At 45.9% G+C, this 25,746-nt stretch overlaps 1 protein-coding gene across 1 annotated transcript in view; it reads right to left on the bottom strand.

Moving 5' to 3' along the window:
- The window catches only part of fat3a (FAT atypical cadherin 3a), a 127,139-nt gene that overhangs the window by 2,499 nt on the left and 98,894 nt on the right, over positions 1 to 25,746 (bottom strand). Inside the window, exons 10-29 of the mRNA XM_025054841.1 lie at positions 23,027 to 23,302; positions 22,610 to 22,820; positions 19,773 to 22,501; positions 18,298 to 19,669; positions 16,665 to 16,861; positions 16,363 to 16,516; positions 15,937 to 16,170; positions 15,085 to 15,474; positions 14,052 to 14,266; positions 12,800 to 12,937; positions 8,643 to 8,786; positions 8,349 to 8,546; positions 6,915 to 7,716; positions 6,665 to 6,799; positions 6,409 to 6,563; positions 5,810 to 6,052; positions 5,066 to 5,312; positions 4,312 to 4,465; positions 3,073 to 3,770; positions 2,582 to 2,695 (exon numbers count right to left, since the gene is read on the bottom strand). Coding sequence (XP_024910609.1) covers positions 2,582 to 2,695; positions 3,073 to 3,770; positions 4,312 to 4,465; positions 5,066 to 5,312; positions 5,810 to 6,052; positions 6,409 to 6,563; positions 6,665 to 6,799; positions 6,915 to 7,716; positions 8,349 to 8,546; positions 8,643 to 8,786; positions 12,800 to 12,937; positions 14,052 to 14,266; positions 15,085 to 15,474; positions 15,937 to 16,170; positions 16,363 to 16,516; positions 16,665 to 16,861; positions 18,298 to 19,669; positions 19,773 to 22,501; positions 22,610 to 22,820; positions 23,027 to 23,302 — 8,806 coding nt within the window. The remainder of the gene's footprint in view (positions 1 to 2,581; positions 2,696 to 3,072; positions 3,771 to 4,311; positions 4,466 to 5,065; positions 5,313 to 5,809; positions 6,053 to 6,408; positions 6,564 to 6,664; positions 6,800 to 6,914; positions 7,717 to 8,348; positions 8,547 to 8,642; positions 8,787 to 12,799; positions 12,938 to 14,051; positions 14,267 to 15,084; positions 15,475 to 15,936; positions 16,171 to 16,362; positions 16,517 to 16,664; positions 16,862 to 18,297; positions 19,670 to 19,772; positions 22,502 to 22,609; positions 22,821 to 23,026; positions 23,303 to 25,746) is intronic.

The raw sequence follows: 25,746 nt of genomic DNA, 5'->3' as shown, positions 1-25,746 counted from the left end.
CCTGGACGGAAACACAGTGGGCCGAGTGGGAAAGCAGACGAGTGGAGGGAATTCTCACTGGCAGAGAATGTAAACAAGGAAAAACACAGGGAGCAGACAAAATATTTAGTTTAATTTAGTTTTTTTATAAACTATATCAGAAATTTATTTTAATCTCTTTTATTCCCAAACATGATATTATGTTATTATCATTATTACGCAGCAACTGTTTTAAAAGAATTATTAAAAAAACTGTACTGTCACTGTATGTTTCTATTAAATCAACAGACGTGTCATTACGACGTTATTCTGATGCTACAAGATCTAGAAGAATTGGATTTCACATGACAGTCATTAGCAACCGTAAGCTAACATTGCTTAGCATGTAGCTAGCTAGGATAACCACAAAACCAGTTTTCATTTCATTTCACTAAGGAAAAAAAAAACAACAGTTTTTACTTTTTACAAATAAAGTTTTAGTAGTTTCCCAGTTGTTGCTGCTATGATCCAGTTCAACCTCTTAGACGACATAGCTAACTACAGTTCTTTATGAACATTTTTACCTTCACATTCAGTAGACTTAGTTCATGAATCGATTGTTATTTTGTCCACTCACTGCAGATAAACAGAACAGTTAACAGATGGAGTATTGTGGTGGAGGGGCAGGGGTGGGGGGTGGGGCAGGGGTAGTCACCTCTGTTGTAGTTTTGACCATGGTCCATGACAGACACTGTCAGGTGGGGGAAAAAAATAAAAACAAATACCTTTAGCATAGAGTTTTTAAATATATAAACTGATTTTGAAAAGAGAAATGTGGAAACTAGAAATAAAATAATCCATAAATCAAAACTGTATTGATTATTGAAAACTAAAAAAGTATTTTTGTTAGTGTTGCTAACCTGAAACCAATGGCTTTACTAACGCTAAACAACAATAGGATAGTAAAAAAAAACTAGTTTTAATCAAAACTTTGAATCTTCCAGGTGGTCGTTTACATTAACTGACCCTGGTTAGCCTGTTGTTCTGTTAGCATTATTTCTCACCTCTTTTTAAGGAAGGATGGGTGAAGTTGCTAATGTGCAAATGTTAAAGTCTGAAAGCTATGGATGGACTTTGACAAACTTTAAGAGTTAAGTAAAAAAAATATTTTTGCGATCTCAGTGAGACAATGCGTTGGATTAAAAACTTGAAGTATGTTTTTACTTAAACACTTGTGTCTATTAGCACTTTATTAAACAACACAGGCTAACTTGTATAGCTAACTCCAAGAAGCTAAGATGCTAACTCTCTGTTTAGGTGGACACACACTTTCCAGAAGCACAGACAAGACTGAGGTAAGAGTGGAAGTGTGGGGGAGGAGAGACACAGAGGGGGTGAGACGTGGTACCTTCACTCTCGATTGTGTCGACTGCATCATTCACCAGTCGAATGACAGTCACTATGGAGGCTTGTGGAAGGAAGAAAGGAGGAGATAAGTTTGGAAATACAGTCATTCATGGTCGAAAAACTGATCATTACCGTATCGTCAGGGTGCTATGCTAACATTAGCATTAGCTAGGGCCGGGAGAGAGAGAGTCTGAGTCCCGCCCTCTTCCTCTGATACAGTCAAGACTGTTTTAATGTTTGGGGGCAATTTTTTCCAACTCTGCTCTTAATACATGTAACGATAGAAGCAACTTAGAAAATACAAATGAAAACAAACAATATAGCAAAACAGCCAGTGTTGCCGTGTGTTCTGTCATTCAGGTGCAGGCAATTTGATTTGATTTAATTTTTTTTTTTTTTTTTACCAAATGGCATCAGTCAGATTTGAGCAAGCACAGGAATGACAACGGTGAAAGCAAAACTCATTTTAACGACGGCCATTTTGAAGGTACGACAATGAAACTTGTGGACTGCAAAAACAAAACAAACAAAAACAAAACAAAAGCAGCACAATGCTATGATGAAAATACAAGACACAACAAAATACACAACTTCAGCACAAAAGCCATGACCGCCAACACCGCGCTCTGAAGCTGGTGTGTAGTTTTTAGCTTCTTTGAGATGCTACGCTAATGTGAAATCGACACGTGGACCAATGGGAATTGTGACAAAAAACGTTTGCCGGTACGATAACAACCAGACTGTGGAGCGTGACAAATATTGACAGGAACAACTGTGAGTGTTTGAATTCTGATTATTGCTCAACAGGCAACAAACCAAATTAAGTTTCATTTTGTTTCCAATAAAAACAGCTTTTTGATTGGCTGAAAAGCAGTTAGTGAGCATTGGACCAAACCTAATCCCATTTCCTTCTTTGTTTTTTTATTTAGTTTAATTTATATATTTAGATTATTTTACTTTATTACCACATAGTTGTACAATTTTGTTCTATGTTCTCCAAAATGGTTGCCGGCTCCACTTTTTGTCACAACTGTACAACAGGCTCAGTGTGAGCCTTCACACTGATGGACTTTGTACAGAATCCTATGAGCACAACAGCAATATATACATGACATCAACACCAATAACCAACCACTTTTTCACAACACACACACATACACACAACGTGACACTGTGAGGTTCCTAAATCTGCCCTGATCTACAGCACGTGTCTTACCGTTGTCATCGCAGGAGTCAGACTGGAAGGAGTTCAGTGATTGGACCTCAGAGTTGCTGCCTTTGTTGCTCCCGGAGAAGCAGGTGACCTCCTCTCCCATGTCCACCATCTTACCTGTGGGACGGAGACGGGAGCAACGTCAGAATAAAGACACGACAGTTAGCAACTCCTGTTACCCCCCCCATGACTTTGTAAATCGTTGTTTAACACAATCAGAACCTTCATTCTACACAAAACAGAGGAATTTAAGCTAAAAAAAAAACCCTTGAAATTAAAAAAAGCCATCAAAACCAGCCAGGTCCCCCAAACGTCTGTCACAAAACATGGTTCTGAAAATGGAGAAATAAATCATTTTCATAAAAACACACACATTTTTGACTCCGACCACAACTGTAAACGTAACTAAAATCCAACTAAATCTTGGACCTCAACGTCTCACCTGGAAAATGTCCCCACAAGATACTATTATGGGTACACACACACACACTCACCTTCATCACTGTCCCACGGACTCTTGTGTATGGAGTCACAGTCAGAGCGACAGGGCGACACCGGTGGCAGGTTGGGGGCCACACTGCACACCACCACCCCCCTCCTGGTGGTGCCTGACAGAATTCTCGGCGACTCCGAGTGGAAGGTGCTCATCTCCGTGTGCTCCACGCTGCGCCCGTCCACCATCTTCTCCAGTGTGGACCGCGGATCTCCCTGGAAACAGGGCGTGTACGCCATGGGCCTGACGGGGACCTGGGGGGGTCCCATCATCCCACCCCCGGTCAGAACAGGCTCAGCGTACAGGTTGAGGGGGTCTCCGGGCGAGCAGTGGAGGGTTTTGAACTGAACGCCGTTGGCTTTGTTGAGCAGCGCCGCCGTGGCCGGGTCTTGGACCAGAGACAGGTTGTTCCGCGAGTAATTTTTTTGGAAAACTTTTTTGCGGAATGCGATGAAGAGGATGATGAGTGTGACGATGACGAAGAGCACCACGGCGATGCCAATCAGCTCCTCCTTACCGACCACGGTGTGGCCGGCCTGCATGTTGGGCACCACCACGGGTCGCAGCCCGCAGCGCTGGCCCACGAAGCCCGCGGTGCAGTTGCAGTAGAAGGAGCCGTGGGTGTTGATGCAGACTCCCCCGTTCTCACACTCTCCCTCTGGATTACTGCGATCACACTCGTTCACGTCTTCCTCACAGCTGCAGGACACAAACATGGAAGACCAGAACGTGGAGAGAGACGTGTTAGCCACAGTGGGGCGCCACCCAAAAATGTAACAGGAATTTGTGGAAAGTGAGTGAGAAGACAGATCAGTATAAGACTTTAGAATCCCACAATCACAACTACAATTAAATGTGCATACTACCCCCTTGTGTCCATTAAAAGGAATTGCAGTTTGTATTCTTTTGAGGGAAATGGTGTAAAAAACAGAGCTAGTGTTTTTTTGGGGTCGCCTGAAATGTCTAGTGATTGATAAATGATAAAAGTATTTATTCAACAAATTAAAAGTTTAAAAAATTATGATAAACAAAAAACAAACAATATTAGAACACTATATTCTGTCATTTTCATAAATATAAAAAAATCAAATTAAGCATATGAAAATATCATGATTGACAGCCAAAAGAAGTGGAAGACGACAAAGGTCACTTTGTCAAGAAAAGTCATATTTAAGAAGAAATGAAAAACCAAATTCAAAGAAGTTAAAAAAAAAAGAAAACATAAGGAGCGGGGACTCACGTTAAGCCCTTGAAACCCCGCCTGCAGCTGCAGAGGAAGGCGTTACCGATGGGTTTACAAATGCCACCGTTGTGACACGGGTTGGGAACGCACGCTGTTATCTCGACCTCACAGCGCCCTCCTGTGAACTGCGGGTAACAGCTGCACGAGAATCCTGCCACACAGAGACGAGAAAGGCTTCATTAAAAATTAACAGCCATTAGTGCAACTGTTTACAACGCTGCTTGGCCACAGCACCAATCACACCGCTGGGAAATCAGCTCCATAATGAAGACAAACACACGCGCCCAGACAAACACCTACAGGGGAATGGGTTGGTTTTTTTTTTTTTTACATGTAATCTGGGTTTTCTACAACGCTGTGTCTGAATGACAACAATGGCCTCTGCAGTTCCCATGATGCTTTGCTCATTACGATGTTAATGTGGAATTAGTGTTGTGTGGTGAGAGCTCAGCAGAGCTGTGTGGAAGCTGTGGACACAGGAAGTAGAGACTCTAAAAATCATCAAGGTTTAGTCAAAAAACAGGACATCAAATATTTTACTGTCACCGTTGTCAGAACTCGGAATTAAACAAGAGAAATTTGACATTTAATTTCATAAAGTGTTTTATTTAATTATTCCTAATAATTTAAACCCAATAAAACAAAACAAAAACCCCACACAATGCTTTACCATATATCAGTGTTTTTAAATATAAAATATAGAAATTAAGTGTTTACTACTCAACTCAGGTTTTACGGTCTCAAAACTTACCACCAGAGGGCAGGCTGGTGCAGGTAGCTCCGTTACGACATGGCTGTTGCAGGCAGGCGTCAGGGTAGAGGACGCAGCCCAGCTTCAGGTCCGTCAGTCCCACCACCTCTGCGTAATGAGTGCGTTTGTTCTGCAGGGGGAGCTCGTTGTTGTTCAGCATGACCGAGTCCAGGCAGCCCTGAAACCCCTCCAGCACCCGGGGGTCCTTCTGGGGATCCATGAGGCTGCGAGAGTTTGCTGGCTGCACCTGAAGTCAGACGACGTCACGTGAATGTCACGCGGAAATATTAGGGACAAATAACAATTAAGGGAATGGACCAGTTCCTGTTGTGGTACAGTACGGTACAGATTAAAAACTGCGACTCTAAAAAACAACCGTGCAACTGTGTATTTTTGGAGCCTGGACCTGGAAGACGTTGTAAGACATTGGAAAAAAGTGGTTTTTCAACCTTGAGGTCACGACCCCATGTGGGGCCTCATGGAATTCAAATGGGGTCACCTGAAATATCGAGTGATTGATAAAAAAAATTACAGATAAAAATATTTATTCAATTAATTATTTTAAAATTATTAAAAAAATTTCTATGTATGTATTTGTATTTCTAATTATTTTATTTTTATTATAATGAAAAAAAAATCTTAAGCCATGGTTTTCTTTCAGGGTCGGGGACCAGGGTTTTGGTACGTTTTACTCTTCAGAGTCTCATCATAGAGGACTGTACATTTGTGGACATGTGGACTGACCAGCGCTCCGAAGAAGATGGTTCTGTCCGGAGCGAGTGGCTGCATGAACGGCGGTCCGCGCCGCTGCTCCACGTAGCTGTCGTCCAGCGCCAGGCTGCTGAAGTTCCGATTGAGCTCCAGTGCCACGGTGTGCCAGCTGCCGTCACTGATCCGACGGCCAGAGATGCCCAGCATGTTGGGGCTGTCGCCCACTCCACTGCCAAGGCCACAGGCCAGCTGGAGCCACAGCTTCCCGTCCTCCAACTGAACACACACACACACACACAGACACATAAACCAGGGGTGTCAAACATATGGTCCGCCGTCCAAAACTGGCCCACTGGTGGGTTCAATCTGGCCTGCTAAATGAATTTTGAAAGTAAAAAATAAATCCACAAACACTTCATGTTTATGATGTGTTTGTCAAATTATTTCATTAAATATGAGGATTTTCTAATAAACGTTTACTTATTTATAGGTAATTGTGTCATAAAGACACTGGTCCGTCCATCTTGACATCTAATCTAAATGTCATGTAGCAGAGTGAACTGGTCCGTCCATCTTGATGAGGCCCCTGTCATGTAGCAGAGTGGACTATGGAAGTGTGTGTGTGTGTGTACCTTGAGCACAGTGCAGGGCTCGGTGTGTGTGTACATGATGATTCCTCGGCTCTGCAGCGTTCTGATCCTCAGGCTGAGCTTCAGTTCAGTCTGCAGTCGATCGGAGAGTCTGTACTTGATGTAGCTGTTCCCGGAGAAGCTCAGCGACGAGTGGCCTGAAGAAGAAGAAGAAGAAGAAGAAGAAGAAGAAGTGTGTGTGGATTAGACGTTAAATACTGAAAATAAATCCCATTTTCTCTCCGACTTATTTACACACCTGCACACTCCCCGAGTTTGCCTGGTGGACACTGGCAAGCGTAACGCCCTCTAGTGGCCTCTACGGAAACACACTGCATGTCTGCGGGACAGGACTGGTCTTCACACTGTTCTGTAAGTACAGCACAGGAGGCGTCTGCTCCACACACACACACACACACACATAGTGTGAGAAAACACATAATACGTCACAAAGGAATCCTGACAGTAGGTGTCGCTCTCGGCCCATCGCCATCCCCTCAGTCTCTCACCGTTACACGTGCATCTCGACGTGCGCTGGAAGCGCGGCGAGACGAAGCTGACACGTGGCGTGCTGTACGTGGCCAGGTTGTGCGAGTCCAGGACGATGGTCTGCTCACACTGGGCGCCGCGACACTCCAGGCCGGAGCAGTTCTTATCAAGGATCGCCGAAACTCTCAGAACCTCCTCCAGCTGCCGACGCGACGCACTCAGTTTCTGGGTCAGGTAGGCTGCCTTGTAGTAGCCTCCTCCCACCGTTTCCACGGCAACCAGTAGGTCCAGCTGCTGCGTCCCCCCCACTGGCTGCAGGCTGAGCAGGTGCAGCGTGTCCTGGCCCTGAGACGTGGCCGCGTGTTGCAGCACCTTCAGCACGCTCTTCAGGTGCGACGCCACGAAGTCTTGTGGCGACACGCTTTCGAATCGCACCGTCACCGCCTCTCGCAGCATCTCCGGCGTGGCCTGCTCCACGTGCACGCTCACGGGCACAGGCACGGCAAAGCGGCCGTCGCTAACGCTGGCGTTTAGGGAGTACCTGCCGGCGTCCAACCCACCCAGGGCGATGATCTTCCCGTCGCGGGGGCTGATCTTGAAGAGGCTGCGGTGGGCAGGCGGAGCGTGGCCGAAGGTCAGCGCGTCGTAGGGGTCGGCGTCGGTGGCGTGCAGCTGGCCAATCACACCGCCGGGAAACTCGTCCTCCATGGTGATTATGTGAACCTCCAGAGGCAGCGCCACGGGGCGGTGGAGGCTCTCCTCGATCACCCGGACCGTCAGCGTGGAGCTGGACGACAGTCTGGGTTTCCCAGAGTCCGTCACCTGAGGAGATGAAGACGAGACCAGGGAAGAAGACACAGATAAATGATGGTGCGGCGTCAGCACCTTTGATTGGATCACACATCATTATGGTGCTAATAATAACTGTCAGAAGAAGAAGATCCATCCATCCATCCATCCATCCATTTTCATCCGCTTATCCGTTACCGGGTCGCGGGGGTCACACCAAAGACAGAGACATTACCTCTGGGCCAAAGCGCCACAAAAGAAGAAGATGATGAAAAAAAAAAAAAAAACAGAAAAAAAGTACAAAAAACAAATTAACAGTCTGACCCAGTGGTTGGTAAATTTTATTTACCAACTCTGAATTGAAATACTATTGAGAACCTGATAATATGTATATTTTTATCTGCTGCCACCTAGTGACTGGAGGCTTTTTGTTCAACCATTACAGCAGCGGTACACTTCTGTCCAACATGTTATTTCCAATGGAAGCCTCTCACACACACCCTGACCGCGCCTCCCCAGAGGGGTCCGCCCCACTAGTCATTACAGCAGCGGTACCGCCCCACTAGTTGGGAAGTACCTGCCTAGCCCCTGAAAGCTAACTTAGACTCAGCTCCACATTAGCTCCAATAAAGTATAAACTGTCAGCAGCAGATCCTGGTCTCCACCTGTATCTGGAGGACGTATTCCGTCACCAGGTTTCTCTTGAACACCCGGTTGGCCACCAGGGTCCCGTCATTCTCCAGCACAAACTCTCCGCCCTCGTTCCCCGACAGGATGTGGAAGTCGAAAGGAGGGCCGTTGTGGGAGGAGTCCAGGTCGACGACAGACAGCTGCAGGATGGTGGTACCGACCGGTTTGTTTTCCTGAGGGAGGAGACGAAGTACTTGTAAAATATCTGCTCTAATCCTCAACAGTTCACTCACTCGTCTGCTCTTTTTCTAACCAAGGGTGAGGTTTACCTGGATGACGGTGGTGAGGTTGGCAGGGGAGAAGGTGGGAGGGTTGTCATTGATGTCAGATATGTCTATGTTGACCATCACAGTGGAGGACAAGGGCGGAGCTCCACTGTCCAGAGCTCTGATGGATAAGGAGTAGCTGGGAACCTGGAGCAACGGACCAGGAGAGAAAAACAAAAAAATTAAAAAAACAAAACAAAGATGGCCGCCTTCACGAGAGAAACACACCGTGTTTACATCTGATAGATATGAGGGTAAGTTAAAAAGTTAAAAATAAAACAGCGTAGAAGATAAGATACATGTGGCAGGTAGATTTAGATGCATAATCAATCAATAATCAATGATAAATCAATCATCATTTTTTACATGTCAAAATTTTTTTTTCAGTTTGTCTCAGGTTTGTCTTTATTTCATATGCCCTTCATCTTGTGTTGTCATAACTCTGTTCACCTATAGATGGCAGCAGAGATCAGCGAATGGCAGAGAGGCAGCGTTTCCCTGTGATTGGTCCTGTGCACAAACAGGTTGATGGATTTGTTTATCAACTATAAATCATTACTCACTGACTGAGTAAAAAGGTCAGGATTTAATTCAAACTCAACTTCCGGAATCCAACTTCCTGTTTCATTGGTTTATTCCTCTCTGGTGTAATTAGCTCCAGTTCATCGGCTCAGTTAATCTAATTTTCTTTTTGTTTGTTTCTGTTTGTTTCAGACAGGTTAATGACTAATCACAGCCGAGTCAGGACTCAAATGGGACAAAGTCCTACTTTTGCTTCAGTTCACAGACACTGTTAGAGTCTGCTTTAGTTCTGGCTGGAGTTCTAAGAACGAACATAAGTCATGACGACAGCAGCCTGACCAGGTCCTGGATCATTTGTAAAATCGGTGACGTCTGGTACCAGAAATGGTTCCTGAAAATCCTCCTCTTCAAAAGTACGAAAAAGATAAACCCCAAGAATTATATCGTAAAGTTAAGTTCGGCTGCGGAAGACGCGCACATTCATCTTCTCCTGCTGAGGAGGAGGTTGGAGCCAAACCCAGGCATTCGTCGTTGGGAACTGAAACCATTCACACCTGGTAATATATGCATGATTTTCTAGATGAAAACCCACCACCAATCACCACAGGGGATCGAACCACCATCTTCTTGCTGTAAGGCGAAAGCACTAACCACTTTCCCCCCCTTTGTCATCCTTTATCCAATTGGCTGCTTAACACTGAAAATAGTGTTGGTTCCATAATGTGGTGGTTAGCATGCTTGCCTTACAAGCAGAAAGTCCTGGGTTTGATTCCCAGAGAAACCACATATCCCTAACAGCGCCTCCTGTGGCAGCCTGTGTCGGTGTCAACCTACATGACGTCAAATCTCTTCATCCTGTTGTATTTTATAATAAAACTGTATATATTAAGACTAGAAAGTTGGGGCAACTCTGACTTATTCCACGTCAAATTTTTAGCGCCATCTTCTGAGACAGAAGATAGTTAGCAAATTTTATTTTGGTAGAAATGTAGCACTAAGAAAAAAAAAGTTGTACACACTGGTTATTTTGTGCTTTTGTTCTAAAAGGATTTTTAAAAAAATATCAACGTCTGAGAAACCAAATAAATCCAGTTAACGTCCGCAGAACAAATTGCGACCAATTTCACTGCGGTTACACAAGCTAACGTGAGCTTCGTGAAGGTAACATCAGGTCATGGGTTTATGGTATTTTGGAAACTGAACAAAACAAATGAATTTTTTTTGCCAGAGTCAGGAAGGCGACAGTGACCTGGGACTGAATCTTTGCGTCTCTTCCTCGGACAGTTAGCTTCAAAAATTCATGGGCTCTGATATCGAATTCTCTCCAGGAATTAGATTTTTAATAGGCAAATAATTTGAAGAAGAAGAAACAAAATTGCCAATTCATGCAACTTTAATTTTAGAACAGAGTGTAACAATTATCTCCCCTGTGGTCACGGAGCGGTCGGCTGCAGAGGTCAGACTTTCCCTCGTGTGTTTTTTTTTTCTTTATATCAGAGCTGGTGTTTTAGCTCAGACACGTATTGAACCACACTGGCTGCTGCTGCTGCTGCTGCTGCTGCTACTGCTGCTGCTACTGCTGCTGTTACTGCTGCTGTTACTGTTGCTGCTGCTGCTGTTACTGCTGCTGCTACTGCTGCTGTTACTGCTGCTGCTGCTGCTGCTTCTGCTGCTGTTGCTGCTGCTGCTGCTGTTGTTGCTGCTGCTGCTGTTGCTGCTGCTGTTACTGCTGCTGTTACTGTTGCTGCTGCTGCTGTTACTGCTGCTGCTACTGCTGCTGTTACTGCTGCTGTTACTGTTGCTGCTGCTGCTGTTACTGCTGCTGCTGCTACTGCTGCTGCTGCTGCTGCTGCTGCTGCTACTGCTGCTGCTACTGCTGCTGTTACTGCTGCTGTTACTGTTGCTGCTGCTGCTGTTACTGCTGCTGCTACTGCTGCTGTTACTGCTGCTGTTACTGCTGCTGCTGCTGTTGCTGCTGCTGTTGCTGCTGCTGCTGCTGCTGCTGTTGCTGCTGCTGTTGCTGCTGCTGCTGTTACTGCTGCTGTTGCTGCTGCTGTTACTGCTGCTGCTGCTGCTGCTGCTGCGGTTGCAGTGAGAGTTCAAAGCACTCGCTCCGCCTTTAAGAGCAGAGGAGTGGAGAGATTCAAAGGAAGCTGCAGTCACTTCCAGCTGTGTGTGTGTCGGCCGCGCTGCCGCGTCTGAATCGACGGGAAACACAGATCACCTCTTAATTGAATGAAAACAATCGTCAACGATGATAATCAAGTACAGCTTTGTCACCGGGTGGCGCTCTGAGAGGCTGATTAAACTATCTGTGATGGTTGATTGATTTTGCTCCTTTGATCCTAAATTGAGTCTGAGAGGATACACACACACACACACACACACACACACACACTTGCTGGATCGATGAGCTGATATTACACAGAGGGGAAAACAGGACTTATTTTGTTTGTTTTCTAAAGGACAGACAAACAAACACACAAACACACACACACAAACAGTGACAAGCAGTAACACACAGCGTGATGCCTTCACTGACACGCTCGAGCGAAATCAGCTGCAGGATATTTTTCTGTTTTTCTACACTGCTTCATAATAAGAAGCTAATGAAGCAGAGTGTTGTAGCAGCAGCAGCAACAGCAGCAGCAGCAGTAACAGCAGCAGCAGCAGCAGCAGCAACAGCAACAGCAGCAGCAGCAACAGCAGCAACAACAGCAGCAGCAGCAGCAGCAACAGCAGCAACAACAGCAGCAGCAGCAGTAACAGCAGCAGCAGCAGCAACAGCAACAGCAGGAGTGTTGTAGCAACAGCAACAGCAGCAGCAACAGCAGCAACAGCAGCAACAGCAGCAGCAACAGCAGCAACAGCAGCAACAGCAGCAGCAACAGCAGCAACAGCAGCAACAGCAGCAGCAGCAACAGCAGGAGTGTTGCAGCAGCAGCAACAGCAGCAGCAGCAGCAGCAGCAGCAGCAACAGCAACAGCAGGAGTGTTGTAGCAACAGCAACAGCAGCAGCAACAGCAGCAACAGTAACAGCAGCAGCAGCAGCAGCAACAGCAGCAACAACAGCAGCAGCAGCAGCAGCAGCAACAGCAGCAGCAACAATGGAATATTGTTTCAGCTGAGATGTTTGAATGTTTGAAAAAAAAAAGAAGCATAAACATCTCTGACCTGCTTGAGTGAGAGAGAGAGAGAGAAAGAACGAGGTTTAAAAGAATGCAAAGACACGAGTCGATAAAACACACACGTGTGTGTAGGCACGGGGAGAGAGCACTGTAACCCTGTGTGTGTGTGTGTGTGTGATAACTCCAAACACACTTTCATCAGTGAGAAGCTTTGATCCCCCACACGCCCCTGCACTCTCTTTCTGAGCACGCTCAGACGGCTCATCGACTGCACTCATGAATACTTTATGATTGGAATATGAACACTTCTGTTTTCAAGCAGAATGAAATGAGGAAGCAGACGAAGGAGGGAGGGGGGTCCTGCTGGAACACAAATTGCTTCGTGGACGTGTTTCCTGATCAAGTGTGATTGATGACCATAAAGTAGGAGATCAGTGAGTGAGTTCACCATGAAGTACACGCCTGTGTGTGTGTCAGTGTGTGTCAGTGTGTGTCAGTGTGTTGCCTTACCTTCTCACGGTCCAACTGTTTGTTGACCTTAATGACCCCACTCAGAGGGTCAATGAAGAACTGGTTGTCTCGATCTCCGCTGACGATGGAGTAGAGGATGTCTCCATTGACTTGACTGTCCACGTCTTCTGCCACCAGCTACGGAGACAGTGTGCGATTAATACGTATAAACATATAAAAATTGATAAAAAAAAAATGTTGACAATTTGCATCAGTTTAAATAAAATCTGAATCGTGCATCGAGGTGTAAGGAGTTGGCTAAGTTACCTAAAAAGTCACTGGTCATATCGTGACAGTACACACTTTAGTACAGCAGGTGGCAGTATTCGCCTAAAAATGTTTGTTGTAACTCACTAATAAACCAAGGTTTATTAAAGACATCAGGTCTCTATATAATAATAATAATTAGGGATGTCGAATAATATCAGCCGACCGATATTATCGGCCCGATATTAGCATATTATGTAATGTCTGAAGAAGAATCGTTATGGTTTTTTTCTCCCATAATAAAAACCTGATAATGTAATGCCTGGGTTTGGCCAAATGATGTGTGCTCTAAAAATAGTTTTGGGGATAAATGGCTGTACATTAAAGTGAAAGTCAGTAGATGGCAGCATTGCAGCTAATTTAATTAATTGCATACTTATACAGTGGTTTGTACAGATCGGTTCATATCAGAATCGGAAATTACTGGTTCATATCAGAATCGAAATTAAGTGTTTGGACAATATCGGCTAAAAGTTAATCACTATTATTATTATTATTCATAATAATAATAATAATGCTATTATTCATATTAATAATATTATTATTTTTGATAATAATAATAACATTTTTGAATGGAAGCTCCGTCCATTATACTGATCCAGTCCCCAGTCAATGTTTCAACGTCTTCCCTTTTTGTATCATTCAGCGTCACAGGTGTTGGAGGAACAGTCGGTAGCGAAGACAATATGGAGTTTGATATCATTAAACAGACAGTGTTTTGCCATTGAGCCTCATTTGTGTTTCAGTGCTGCTCCTAACCAACTGTGGTTGTGTATAATAAATCATATGTGCAGTTGTTGACTGTTGTTATGAATAGAACACTCCCTCGTCATATTCACCACCTGCTCACTTCACGTCTTCACAAGGAGCTCTACATGCATTTCAATGTCCTAAATACCAGTCAGTCTTTGCTAATTTAATGTAGCAGCTAACAAGTGCTAACAAGACAAGCCACCTGCTGGTGGTGCCAGAGAGTATTCAGTACCTGGACAACGGAGTCCCCGATGGTGGCGTCTTCAGACACCACGGCAGCGTAGAGGTCACGGCTGAACACGGGCGCGTTGTCGTTGACGTCCGTCAGGTTTATATTCACCGTAGTAATGGCGCTCAAGGGCGGCGTGCCACCGTCACGGGCCTCCACTGTCAGGAAGTAGTCTTTACAGGTCTCATAGTCCAGAGGCAGGGCCACCAAAATGACTCCTGGGAAACGAGGGGAGGAGGAGGAGGAGGATGAAGAGGAGGAGGAAAACAAAAAAACAATGTCACTGGGTCAAAACATGTCACTGGGTTTGTTTATCGCTATGAACAGAACAAATATATTTATTTTCACAGCCTCACACTTCTCTCTGGGCTGATTTTGGCCCACGGGCCATATGTTTGGCACCCTGATAAATAGACGCTGTGCTTCAGTGGCCGAAACCCGGCTCATACTTCAGTCATTTCCAGATTGAGTCTCTCGTCCTCATTAACCTACCAGTGTTGAGGCTGCTTTAATTACCAGGAACTAATGAGCAGTGACTTTGAAGGGACACAAATCACATCCTGCATGAACAATCTGTTGTCACTGGTTTTAATTTCCTCGCAGCACAGATAACCAATTAATGAAGTAAAGCATCGGGGTGATTTGGAAAATAGTTTTAGTGTAACTCTGTGAGGTGTTTCCTTTGGTGGAACTTTCTGAAAAGAAAGATTAATGTCTCTCCGACCGTGGAGAGTTTTTCTTCCTCCAACTAAAGTTAAACTTTGGTGAGATTACTGCAGCAAATTTGGAGATTAGATTCTGATTTATGCCGTCGACAGAGTTCATGTATCAGTTGTGGTGAGTCGGTCACAGAAGTTTACAGAAATTCAACCCTCTTTCTGTTTCAATTTCATTTCCGTTGCCAGTTCTGAGTGCAAATCTTTTCTCTCTCATTTCAGCTCTCTGAGAACTTCAAAGATGTCTGTGGGCGTTGACCTTAACGGTCACTTATCTGAATGAAAGCGATTGATGTTAAAACAAAGAAATCCTCCCTCACCCGTCAGTGGGTGGATGTAGAACTTCCCATGTTCGTTGCCTGATCGGATGCTGTAAGTGATCTCAGCGTTGGTTCCGATGTCTTTGCTCGCAGCGTACACCCTCAGAACCTCCGTGCCCATGCTCACGTCCTCGGGCACGGTAGCCAACTGGTCACGGCGTTCAAACACGGGCGGGTTGTCGTTGATGTCCAGCACCGTGATGGTGACGTTAACCAAGGAGGAGAGCGGCGACGGCGACCCTTGGTCTGAAGCACGCACCGTCACCTGATACGCCGGCTGCACCTCCCGATCCAGGACGCTTTCCAGGACCATGATGCCTGAGGATTTATCGATGGAGAAGGTTCCTCCTGCGGAGTCGGCCATGGAGTAGACCACCACCCGGCCTGGACCTGCTGCAGAGACACGAACACAGCGTCAGGCTCACAGCAGTCGCAGCTGCTTCTCTAATGAGTGCTGCACAGAGTCGAGTCACAGTCTGCAGATCGACCGGGGTCAGGTGATGTGGACCGAGCTGGTGTGTCAACGTGAACAACATCAGGTGAAGAATAAACATCTGAAACTCTGGTTTACCATAAAAAAAAGTATCATCTGGAGATAAAACAAAAATGTAAAGAAATTAATTAATTTTAAATTAATTTTTGATTCTGTCGTCATTGATTTAACTGTTATTTTGTAACCCTGGACTGGGCAGTAACTCTGGATTTTTGATTCTGTCGTCATTGATTGAACTGTTATTTTGTAACACTGGACTGGGCAGTAACCCTAGACTGGGCAGTAACTCTGGACTGGGCGTCACCTTCATCAGGGTGCAGCAACTCTGGACTGGGCAGTAACCCTGGACTGGGCGTCACCTTCATCAGGGTCGATGGCCTGGATGCGAGTGAGCAGCGCTTTAATGGCGGTGTCTTCGTAAACGCTGGCGGTGTACTGTGACAGGGTGAAGATCGGGGGGTTGTCGTTGACGTCAGTGACGATCAGCTGCACCTCAGCGCGACACCACCGCCCACCGCCATCGGTCGCTTGAGCCACCAGCTGGTAACGAGGTGTCGTTTCACGGTCCAGACTCACGGACGACTTGATCACACCTGGTCAGGAAGAAATTAAAATATTTTTTTAAATTTAAATCCTGACTAATGGCTGCCCTCTACAGGCCGTCTGTCTGACATTTTCATTTTAACGTTGTCAAATCTGCCACTTGTTTCCATAAAAAGGAATTTTATTTAATTAGGAAAATGTTTGTTTTTTTATTTTGGTCAAGTTTACTGGTAAATTCCTACCAGTATCTGAATCCAGGCTGAAGTGCTGGGAACCAGGACCATGTAAGGAATACTGAATCCAGGCACTGAGTCCCATATCTGCGTCTGTGGCTCCAACCCTCAGCACAACGCTGTTCACTGGGAGGTCCTCTGGAACAGACGCAGTGTACACAGCCTACACACACACACACACACACACACATGGATACACACGTTAAAACTGAAGGGCTTCCCACTGGTTGGATTATGGTGTTAGCATTAGCCACTCTGTTTAAAACTGCTGGTTGAATTATGGTGTTAGCATTAGCCACTCTGTAGCACACCTGGTCGCAGACGGGGCTGTTGTCGTTGGCGTCCATCACTGTTATTTCTACTGTTGCCTGGGAAACGAAAAGTCCATCGCTGGCAGTGACGTTGATGATGTAAAGGTTTCGTTCCTCCCGGTCCAACAGACCCTTCACGTACATCTTCCACTCGCCCTGAACCAGGCCCAGCGCGAACACGCCGCGATAGTTCCCTCCTTCACAGAGAAAAAAAAGATTTGAAGGTGAGAATAGTGTGAAGATGTATATTTGTATATTTACATCTTCAGATGTATATTTATAAAAATAATCATCATAGTTTGCTAACCCTAACCCTAAACCTGGAGTTCTGGTTGTTCTGTTTGGTACCAGACCCGTCTTTGGAACGACCTGATGAGGTCATTCGTGACTGAGCCATTTCAGTTTCAGTCGTCGTCTCTCGACTTCGACTTCGACCTCTATCTCAGTCTGTTAGCCTCACCGAGGATGGACACTCATGTGGGACGTGGGTCATTTCCCAGAGCTCATCACCACAGGTGAACCCTGGTGTTGACCCTTACACTTGGAGGGAAACGGAGCGGTGAATGTCAGGGGTCATTGTCTCGTGACCCAGGAAGACTTCACTACCGAGGAAGACTGAAAATGAAGATTTCACTACCGAGAAAGACTGAAAATGAGACATAGTCTCACTGGACTGTTTAGTACAGTGGCAAAAGAAAAAAGAAAAAAAAAGAATTCTGAGCATAACGCTAACTGACACCAAATGTCACCGTGTTTGATTGAACAACAAACAGATAATTACAAAGTTAACTAAAATACATTTATACAAAGGGAATTTGAATAAAATATTCTTTACTTTGAGTGAGTGTCTGTGACTGTGACTGCATCTGTGTCTGGCTGAATCTGTCTGTCAATCAAAAACTACAGTTGTCTACACTCCATCCATCTCCAACACCACTGTCAGTGGCATAACGATGTGATGTGACACATCAATCACTACATGGACACATTTCCATTTGATTTATTCCTGAAGTGAGTTGCAAACGAATATTAATTAACTGTACAGTTACAAACCAGGGAGGAGATGTGGAGATGGATTTAAATGGATTTGAGAGTTGCCGGTTCGAGTCCTGGCCCTTGCAAGGTGTTGAGCAATCACCAAAAATCTGTCACACTAGTTGGTGATCACTGTGTGGCCTCTGGGGGGCAGGCTTTCATCCTAAACCAAGTCCTTCATTAGCGCCACAGCTTCCTTTTTATTTCACTTGTTACTTTTATTCATTATTTTCGCTACTTTGTTGTTCTCTAAAGAACTGTACGTGTGAGAAAAGGCTATTAGCATTTTGCTAATTTAGATCAAAAGCAGGTGTTTAATCCTTTTTACCCATTTAATTTAACACATATTTGACTTTTTTGAAAATAGTATTTAATGTTAATTCAAGCTGTAGTAACAGGTACAGATGAATATTTATGGATTTTAGGGAGAAAAAAATAAATCTTTCCGTGTGCAGAAATACTGAATGACACAATATTTTTACCTTAGCATCAAACTATCATCATCTACACCACATCTTCCAGGGTAGGATTCAGAGCCTCGGTCATTTACACCTACGTTCTAACCTGGTTAGATCGATACATTCACACTGGTACTCACCAGTGATGTGGTAGCTGACTTGTCGATTCACAGCCGAGCTGTCGTCATCTCTGGTGTTCAGCACGGCCACCACTTCACCCGGAGGATCACTCTCCTGGACTGAGCCAAAGTAGTGCTGCTCCACGAACCTGGGCGGGTTGTCGTTGACGTCCGACACCACCACTGTGACCGTGGTGGTGCTGGACAGAGACAGAGTTTCCCCCAGATCTGACGCTACAACTGTGAACGTGTAGGAAGGATGAGTTTCATGGTCCAGATCCTTCCGTGTGGAGATCCAGCCCGTGTTACTGTCAATACTGAAGGTCCGACCGAGTGTTTCTGCGTCGCCAGCTGACTGAGTCAATGCCCCGAGACTGTACGTCACCTGGCCGTTGGCCCCGGCGTCTGGGTCTACAGCTTGGACTTGGATGATTCTTGTTCCGATCGACATTCCCTCCATAATCGTGGCCTCGTAAGAGTTGGTCTCAAAGGCTGGTTTGTTGTCATTTAGATCCAAGACTCTGACTTCGACATCCACGGTGCTTACGGAATCCAGCTTAGCCTGCTGTAGTGTGGCAGTGACTTTAAAATGAAACCCTTTGACGACTTCATAGTCCAAGGGCTTATCGAGCTTAATGACACCTGTGCTCTTGTCCACCACCAACACACCGTCCTGGTTGTTTTCTTTAGTCTCTCCGTTCACCAGTGCAAAGGTAGCAGAGAGAGGCTCATGTCCTGGAGGCGTGTTGAGGCGCACCGTCCCTATCGCCGATCCTATGGGGAGGTCCTCTGGTACGCTAAACAAATACTGATGTTGACTGAAGTGAGGAATGGAGGACTCCGGGGAGAGGACGTGGATGTAGACAGACACCAGAGAGTGTCGGACTGGATTTCCTCCATCCACGGCTTTGACAAAAAAAGACAAGACGGAATTCCTCAAGTGACTGAAGCTGCCTTTCGTCACCATCCAGCCATTGTCTGGGTCTATTTCTAAAATGTCCACCACCGGGACGTGGGCCTCGCTGTAAAGTGAGTACTTAACTTTAGCATTTGTGCCGTCGTCAGGGTCCTGAGCCTGAATTTGTGTCACCAAAAATCCTTTAGCCACGTCCGACTTGACAGAAGCCCTGTACTCTGTGGCGTGGAAGCGTGGTACGTTATCGTTATCGTCCAACAAAGTAATGTGGACGGTGCAGTAAGAGGCACGTCCACCTGAGTCCCGGGCGCCTACTGTGAGGACAATGTCCTTGTTAGCCGGGTCTTCGCGGTCGAGCTTCTCCAAGGTGCTGATCTGACCAATGGAGTCGATGCTGAACTGATCTTTTCCAACGTCGTTGACAAAAGAATAAGTGATGTGACCGTACGTCCCAGGGTCTGCATCTGTTGCTTTAACCTGCAAAAGAAAAAAAAAAGTTCACCCAAAAGTATAGCATTTCATATAATTCTATACGCTGTGTAGCTACAGGTGAAGCCCTTTATATTGTTTAGGTTCTCACCTGTAGAACTTTGGTTCCTACAGCTGCGTTCTCTCTTAGCTCCGCCTCGTACATGTTCTGCCCAAACACTGGACTGTACAGGTTGGCTTCCAGCACTTTGACATGGACCTGGGCGGTGCTGGTGAACACCCCATCAGACACCGACACGTTGAGGCTGTGGACCGACTCCATCCTCTGCTTTCTGTGACCGGACAGTGTGATGATCCCTGTCTTTTTGTTCATCAGGAAGTTCATCTTCTCATTCCCTGACAGAATGCCGTACTCCAGGTGGTCAAAATCCGAGCTGTCGGCATCCGAGGCCTGGACGCAGGTTACAAAGTGACCTCTAGGGGCTAGCTCGTTCACATATGACTCGTAAAGGAGCTGGTTGAAAACGGGAGGGTTGTCGTTCATGTCATTCACCATGACCTTTACTGACACTTCGCTGCTGAGTGGCGGGAACCCGTTATCAGTGGCCTTGACGATGAAGTCGTACCTCTGAAGGAGTTCGTGGTCCAACATACGTGCCGTGAGAATCAATCCACTGCTGCTGTCTATGTGGAAGTAGTCGGTGCTGTTGTGTGCGTCCGAGAACAACTGGTAGCGAACGATATTGTTCTTCTCTGAATCTCTGTCGGTGGCAATAACTTGGAGCGCCGGAGTCCCGATCATGGCTGTTTCTGACAGAACTACTGTGTAGGACATTTTCTGGAAGACGGGAGGATTATCGTTTACATCCAGGACGATCACTTCAACGTCAACCTCGGCTCGAGCGCTGGTTAAATAGTCCGTGGCTCTGACGGTCAGATGATAAGACGAAGCCGCTTCGTAGTCCAAGGCGTGTATGACACTTATGACGCCGGTGTCAAAACCAACGTCAAACTGAAGAGATGGGTCTCCTTCAACGATGGTGTAGATGATGTTCTGACCTTCTGGACTGCTGGCGTTGATGCTGAGGATAGGCGTGTGCACAGACACATCTTCGTTCACAGCGACAGAGTAAAAGGATTTGTCAAACACGGGCATAGCTTTGTTGACCACAGTGATGGTGAACTCAATGGTGGACGACAGAGGTGGATACCCTCCATCCTTGGCATATATCACCATCTGGTACTCCACGTTGGAGAGGTCCGAGTCAAAAGACCTCTTGAGGGTGAGGTGACCCGTCTGTCGGCTGATTTCAAAATGGCCGTGGTCGTCCATGAGATAGTACGAAACCTCTCCATTGAGACCCTTATCACTGTCTATTGCCATGACCCTGAAAATGGGTGACCCGGGCTCGGCTTCCACTTGAACCGCTGCGTAATACGGAAGTCCCACAAACACCGGGGCGTTATCGTTGATGTCCTCTATTTGAACTCTAACCATAACTCTGGCCACATGAAGGCGATCATGCTCTCTTTTTGCCTCAACAACCAGTTCGTAGAACTCTTGTTCTTCGCGGTCGAATGGAATTCCTGTGGTCTGGATGACTCCGGAGGTCGGGCGAATTCTGAAGCGGGTACCAGCGTTCAACAGGGTGTACTTGAGCGGTTCGTTGAGGCGGTTCCCCACAGCATTGACCACAGCGACCTTCGTGATATTTGACACGTTCTCTTGAATTGATGAAGAGTAAAGGCTCTGGCTGAAGCTGAGGCCGGAGTCCAGAGCTTCTCGGACCAGAATGGTCACCAAAGCCATGCTGGAGAACTTTCCGTCAGAAACTTTGACGTTAAAGCGGAAACGTTCTTTGGACAAATTGTTGTTTTTGACAACGATGACTCCACTGGAAGGTTTAATCGCGAAGTACTCCAGTGCTCCGTCAGTTAGTGTGTAGGTTAGCTCCGAGGGAACATCTTTGTCAGGGTCCACGGCTGAAACCTGCAGAACTTCCACTCCCACATACGTGGGGAGGAGCAGGACTGTTTCATAGGCATTCTGGGTAAAATGAGGTGGCGAGTCATTTGTGTCGATCACTTGTATTGTGACTTCAGTCGGACTCTCTGCTGTCAGCTGAGGCCTGCCGTTATCCCTGACATGAACATGGAAGTGAAACGTGGCAAAAGTCTCGTGGTCCAGGTTGGCGATGGTTCTGATGGATCCGGTTCCTGAGTCTACGGTGAAGAACATTTTTGCTGTATCCTCAACGATCTGGTAAACCAAGAGAGCATTTTGGTTCCGATCAGCGTCAGTAGCCCTGATGACTAGAGGCGAGTCTCCTGAGTCCAGGACTACACTGTTGACCGGCGCCGCCTCGCTGATTCTGCCGAGATAATGAAGCAGCTGAAACACTGGCGGGTTGTCATTTTCATCCACTACCTGGATCACCACGGTGACGTTGGACGACATGCCAGCCATGTTGCTAGCCCTGATGATCAGGGTGTAGGACGACGTAGTCTCAAAGTCTAGAAGGTTCTGAGTAGTAATGACTCCACTGTATTGGTTAATTTGGAAAACACGGTCGGTGTTTCCTTTTTTGATGTCATAGGTGAGCGTGGACTGACTGACCGCCATGACCGTGGTCACAGACGTACCAATCATTGCCTTTTCAGAGATCTCCGCCTGGTACTCGGGCTGGGGGAACTTCGGGCCAGCGTTGTCAGAGAGCGTGACAGCGACGCGCACCACAGTAGTTGTAGAGAGCGGCGGGGCGCCGTTATCAGTGACTCTGACGGTGAGGACGTAATGACCTATGTTTGACAGGTCCAGGTCACGTGCCACCGTGATGAGACCCAAAACTGGCTCGATACTGAAAGCGTTTCCAGTGTTTCCTGAGGAGAGAAAACACAAGATGAATTGCTTCATCTTAAAAGGTACTTTTTTTTCACGAGCTGCGTAAAATTAGGACGACCAAGTATCTCGCTGACACGGGTGTTCACCTGCTTCAATGGAGTAGTGTAGCTCTGCGTTCGCTCCTTTATCCTTGTCAAGGGCAGTTACCTGGACCACAGCTGATCCCACTGCTGCTGACTCATACACTTGGCCCTCATACAGCGCACTTGTAAATATAGGAACATGGTCATTTATATCTTCCACCTCGATTAACACGCGAGCCAGGTTCTTCCTGTAGGGGAACTCTTGGTCCTTCACCTGTGGAGAAATCAAACAAGGAAGAAAAAAATCAGAGATGAAAACAGAGACAAAATTCTCTCTTAAGAAAATGGGTATTCTTATTTTTGAAGATTATTACAATATTATTAATAAATAAATAAAATTAAAATCTGGGTATTTTCCCACAGACTTTTCACCAAAATTTAATTCCTACAGTGGCTTTACGACAACAAAGTTCATCTTACGATGACAGTGAGGATGTGTTGAGCGCACGCCTCATGGTCCAGCCTCTGGACGGTGTAGATGGTGCCCACATTGGGGTCGATGCGGAACAGACGCATGCTGTTGGGGTCTATGGAGCTCTGCAAAGAGTAAGTCAGACGGTGATGCTCGTCACGGTCCGACGCCAACACCTGGACCACCTCGGTATCGGGCGGAGTATCTTCGGAAATGGTCACGTCGTACGTCGATTGGGAGAAGACGGGAGGATTGTCGTTGTTGTCCAAAACAGTGATGTGGACCTAAAATGAGGAAAAAGGAAACAGTAAAATGAGTAAATGTTCTTTGCTGTTATTTGATCAAAACACAAAATGGATTATATTTGTTTGAACCATGAGATGAACGACGTACAGAAACATGTCGAGTCTCAGTCAAACTTTTTTGTGAACCTCATTAAACTCCTGCTCTCCACCTACTGTGAAGTTTGACGGCTGTGCTGGCAGCTCACCAACCCTGACTCAATTTAGGGCCAGGGCTGAAGGCCAAAGACATCAGGATACAAGCTGCTACTACAGTCAGGAGCTTATCACAGGTACATGAGGTCGGGACAGCTGCTGCAGTCTGGCATGTGGCAGAACACGGTCTGCCAGGATGAAGTAAGGGCCCGTTGACAAACTGTGGCAGAGAGGAAGTGTTCAGGAAGAAACTAGATCTCTGGGCCGTGGTGTGGTTTTCCAACTTTTGTGAAATAATTAAGAAAAAAGTTGGCCAAGTGAAAAATAAAGTCACTCTTGTTGTCAGCGTATTGATTTCCTTAACTGATTCCAGGACATTTATTAGCAGCATCACTCTGTAGCAGGTTCATTTTCAGCGCCACAGCACAGGAGGTTTTATGATGTGTTTTATGTTTATGTCCATTGGGATAATGATGGCCCTGAGCGTCTGGACATTCTGGAGGATGAGGTCTGAAAAAGTGCAAAGGGCATCAGTCTTCCTGAGGTTAATGAAAGTGCTGAGGTCAGCGTCTGGAATATTCCTCCTGCTGTTTCAAATACAGATTTTTGTTATTTTTCACGATCAAATAGCAGCAGGTAAAAATCCCACTCCTATCAGTTTTCAAGGGAATCCTGACATGTGATATAAAATATGGCTCCAGTTCCTGGCGTTAGCACCAGAATGTAAATGCAGCTACGTGCAGTCTGCCTAAAGAATGCTAAGAAGTGAGCTGCGTGAGCTTTGTTGGAGCGGGTAGAAACATTTTGGCCTTTAATCTGAATTGGACAGTAACTTTACAACATCGTTCCACCGTGCCGTCAATAAGAGCTTTGGAATCAAAAGCAAATGTGGACAGCGGGGTGAGCGGGAGATGCACATGTTGGTCTGTTTACATGACACCGGATAGCTGCACACATGTGGTCTTGAGTACGGTTCCCGAGGGTCTGGAGGTGTCGGCAGTTCAAAGACGCCTGGCTGAACTTCAGCGAAAAGTTTGAAAAGTTTTTTCTCTATCTGGTCATGACAGTGATTCTTCACAGATCTGGCACCGAGCTGAAATTTCCAAAGAACGCTGAATAATCCTCAGCAGAAGTTCTGAACTCTTGCACTGCACTCATGCATACGTCGTAACGACTGGTGGAGAAACGGAGCTCATTTACTCTGAGTGAAGAAGAAGAAGAAGAAGTCACGCTTTAGTAAACTTTATTGTTGCTTTCCTTGAGCAAACTTTCATTTTCTCCGGCTACATGACGCTAAAATCTCTTTATGCAACTGTTTCAGGAGAGTCGAATCACATTAGTGTGTGTGTTTACGTCCGGTGCAGTAATAAGGCTGGTCACTGGCTGTAACCACTCTGCAATCATGTTAGCAACGGCAGCTAATCACCAGGCACATCAGGAATCGAACCCTCCCGCTGTCAGGTCCTCCAGTGGACCTGGGTGAGATCCAATGAGCTGCCGACACCGCTGCCAAAACATACCTGCTTTACTATGCAAACATCGCAGTAGCAGGAGCGGGACCTCGTGAGGAAAGTGACAAAGTGCCTCACACGCAGACAGAAGAGTCGGCCGGAGGTTTTTTTTCCCTGATTCTTTTCCAAATACACGCAGGGAAATAAAGGGGAACACAGACAGGAGTAGAGCGCTGCCAGGTGGTGCGTCTAAATTTAAACCACACTGCTGCAGCCCAGCCTTCTGTTGTTTAACTGCAGAGACGTTCACTGGCAGCACGGTGCCACGCTGACGCTCCATCTGGAAGCCCACATTTTGCAGGTGTGTTTGTAAAAAAATATATATATACGCGTGAAAAGTCAACAGGAAGGCTAGTGGAAATGCTGAGCTAACGCCGACCGTTTGTGGGCCAAATGATTCGGACTTTTCACAAACGGTTGCAACGACTTTTCGTCTGCGCCAAGTAATGTGTTAATAAGAAAAGTATTTTAGTAGAAACTGACTTTGAACATCACGGCTAACGGCCTCGATAATTTAATTTGGAGGAGATTGAAGTGATAAGAAGTTGAGGGCGGTCCAGTGGAGGTGTTATCGGAGGAAAAATTGATGATGATTCTTACCGTCCAGTTATCAGAGGAAAAATTGATGATGATTCTTACCGATATCACAAAATTTAAGCTAGTATCGGCCGATAATATCGGCTAATCGCTAATATCGACTTTATCGCTTAATCCCTAAATTAAATACATACAGGTTGCAGGACTAAAAAAAAATAAATAAATTTAAGTCAAAGTCATCTC

This window comes from Cynoglossus semilaevis, chromosome 4 (genome assembly GCF_000523025.1).
Source record: "Cynoglossus semilaevis isolate Cse_v1.0 chromosome 4, Cse_v1.0, whole genome shotgun sequence".
Classification (NCBI taxonomy): domain Eukaryota; kingdom Metazoa; phylum Chordata; class Actinopteri; order Pleuronectiformes; family Cynoglossidae; genus Cynoglossus; species Cynoglossus semilaevis.
This window is presented reverse-complemented; position numbering and strand designations above follow the sequence as displayed.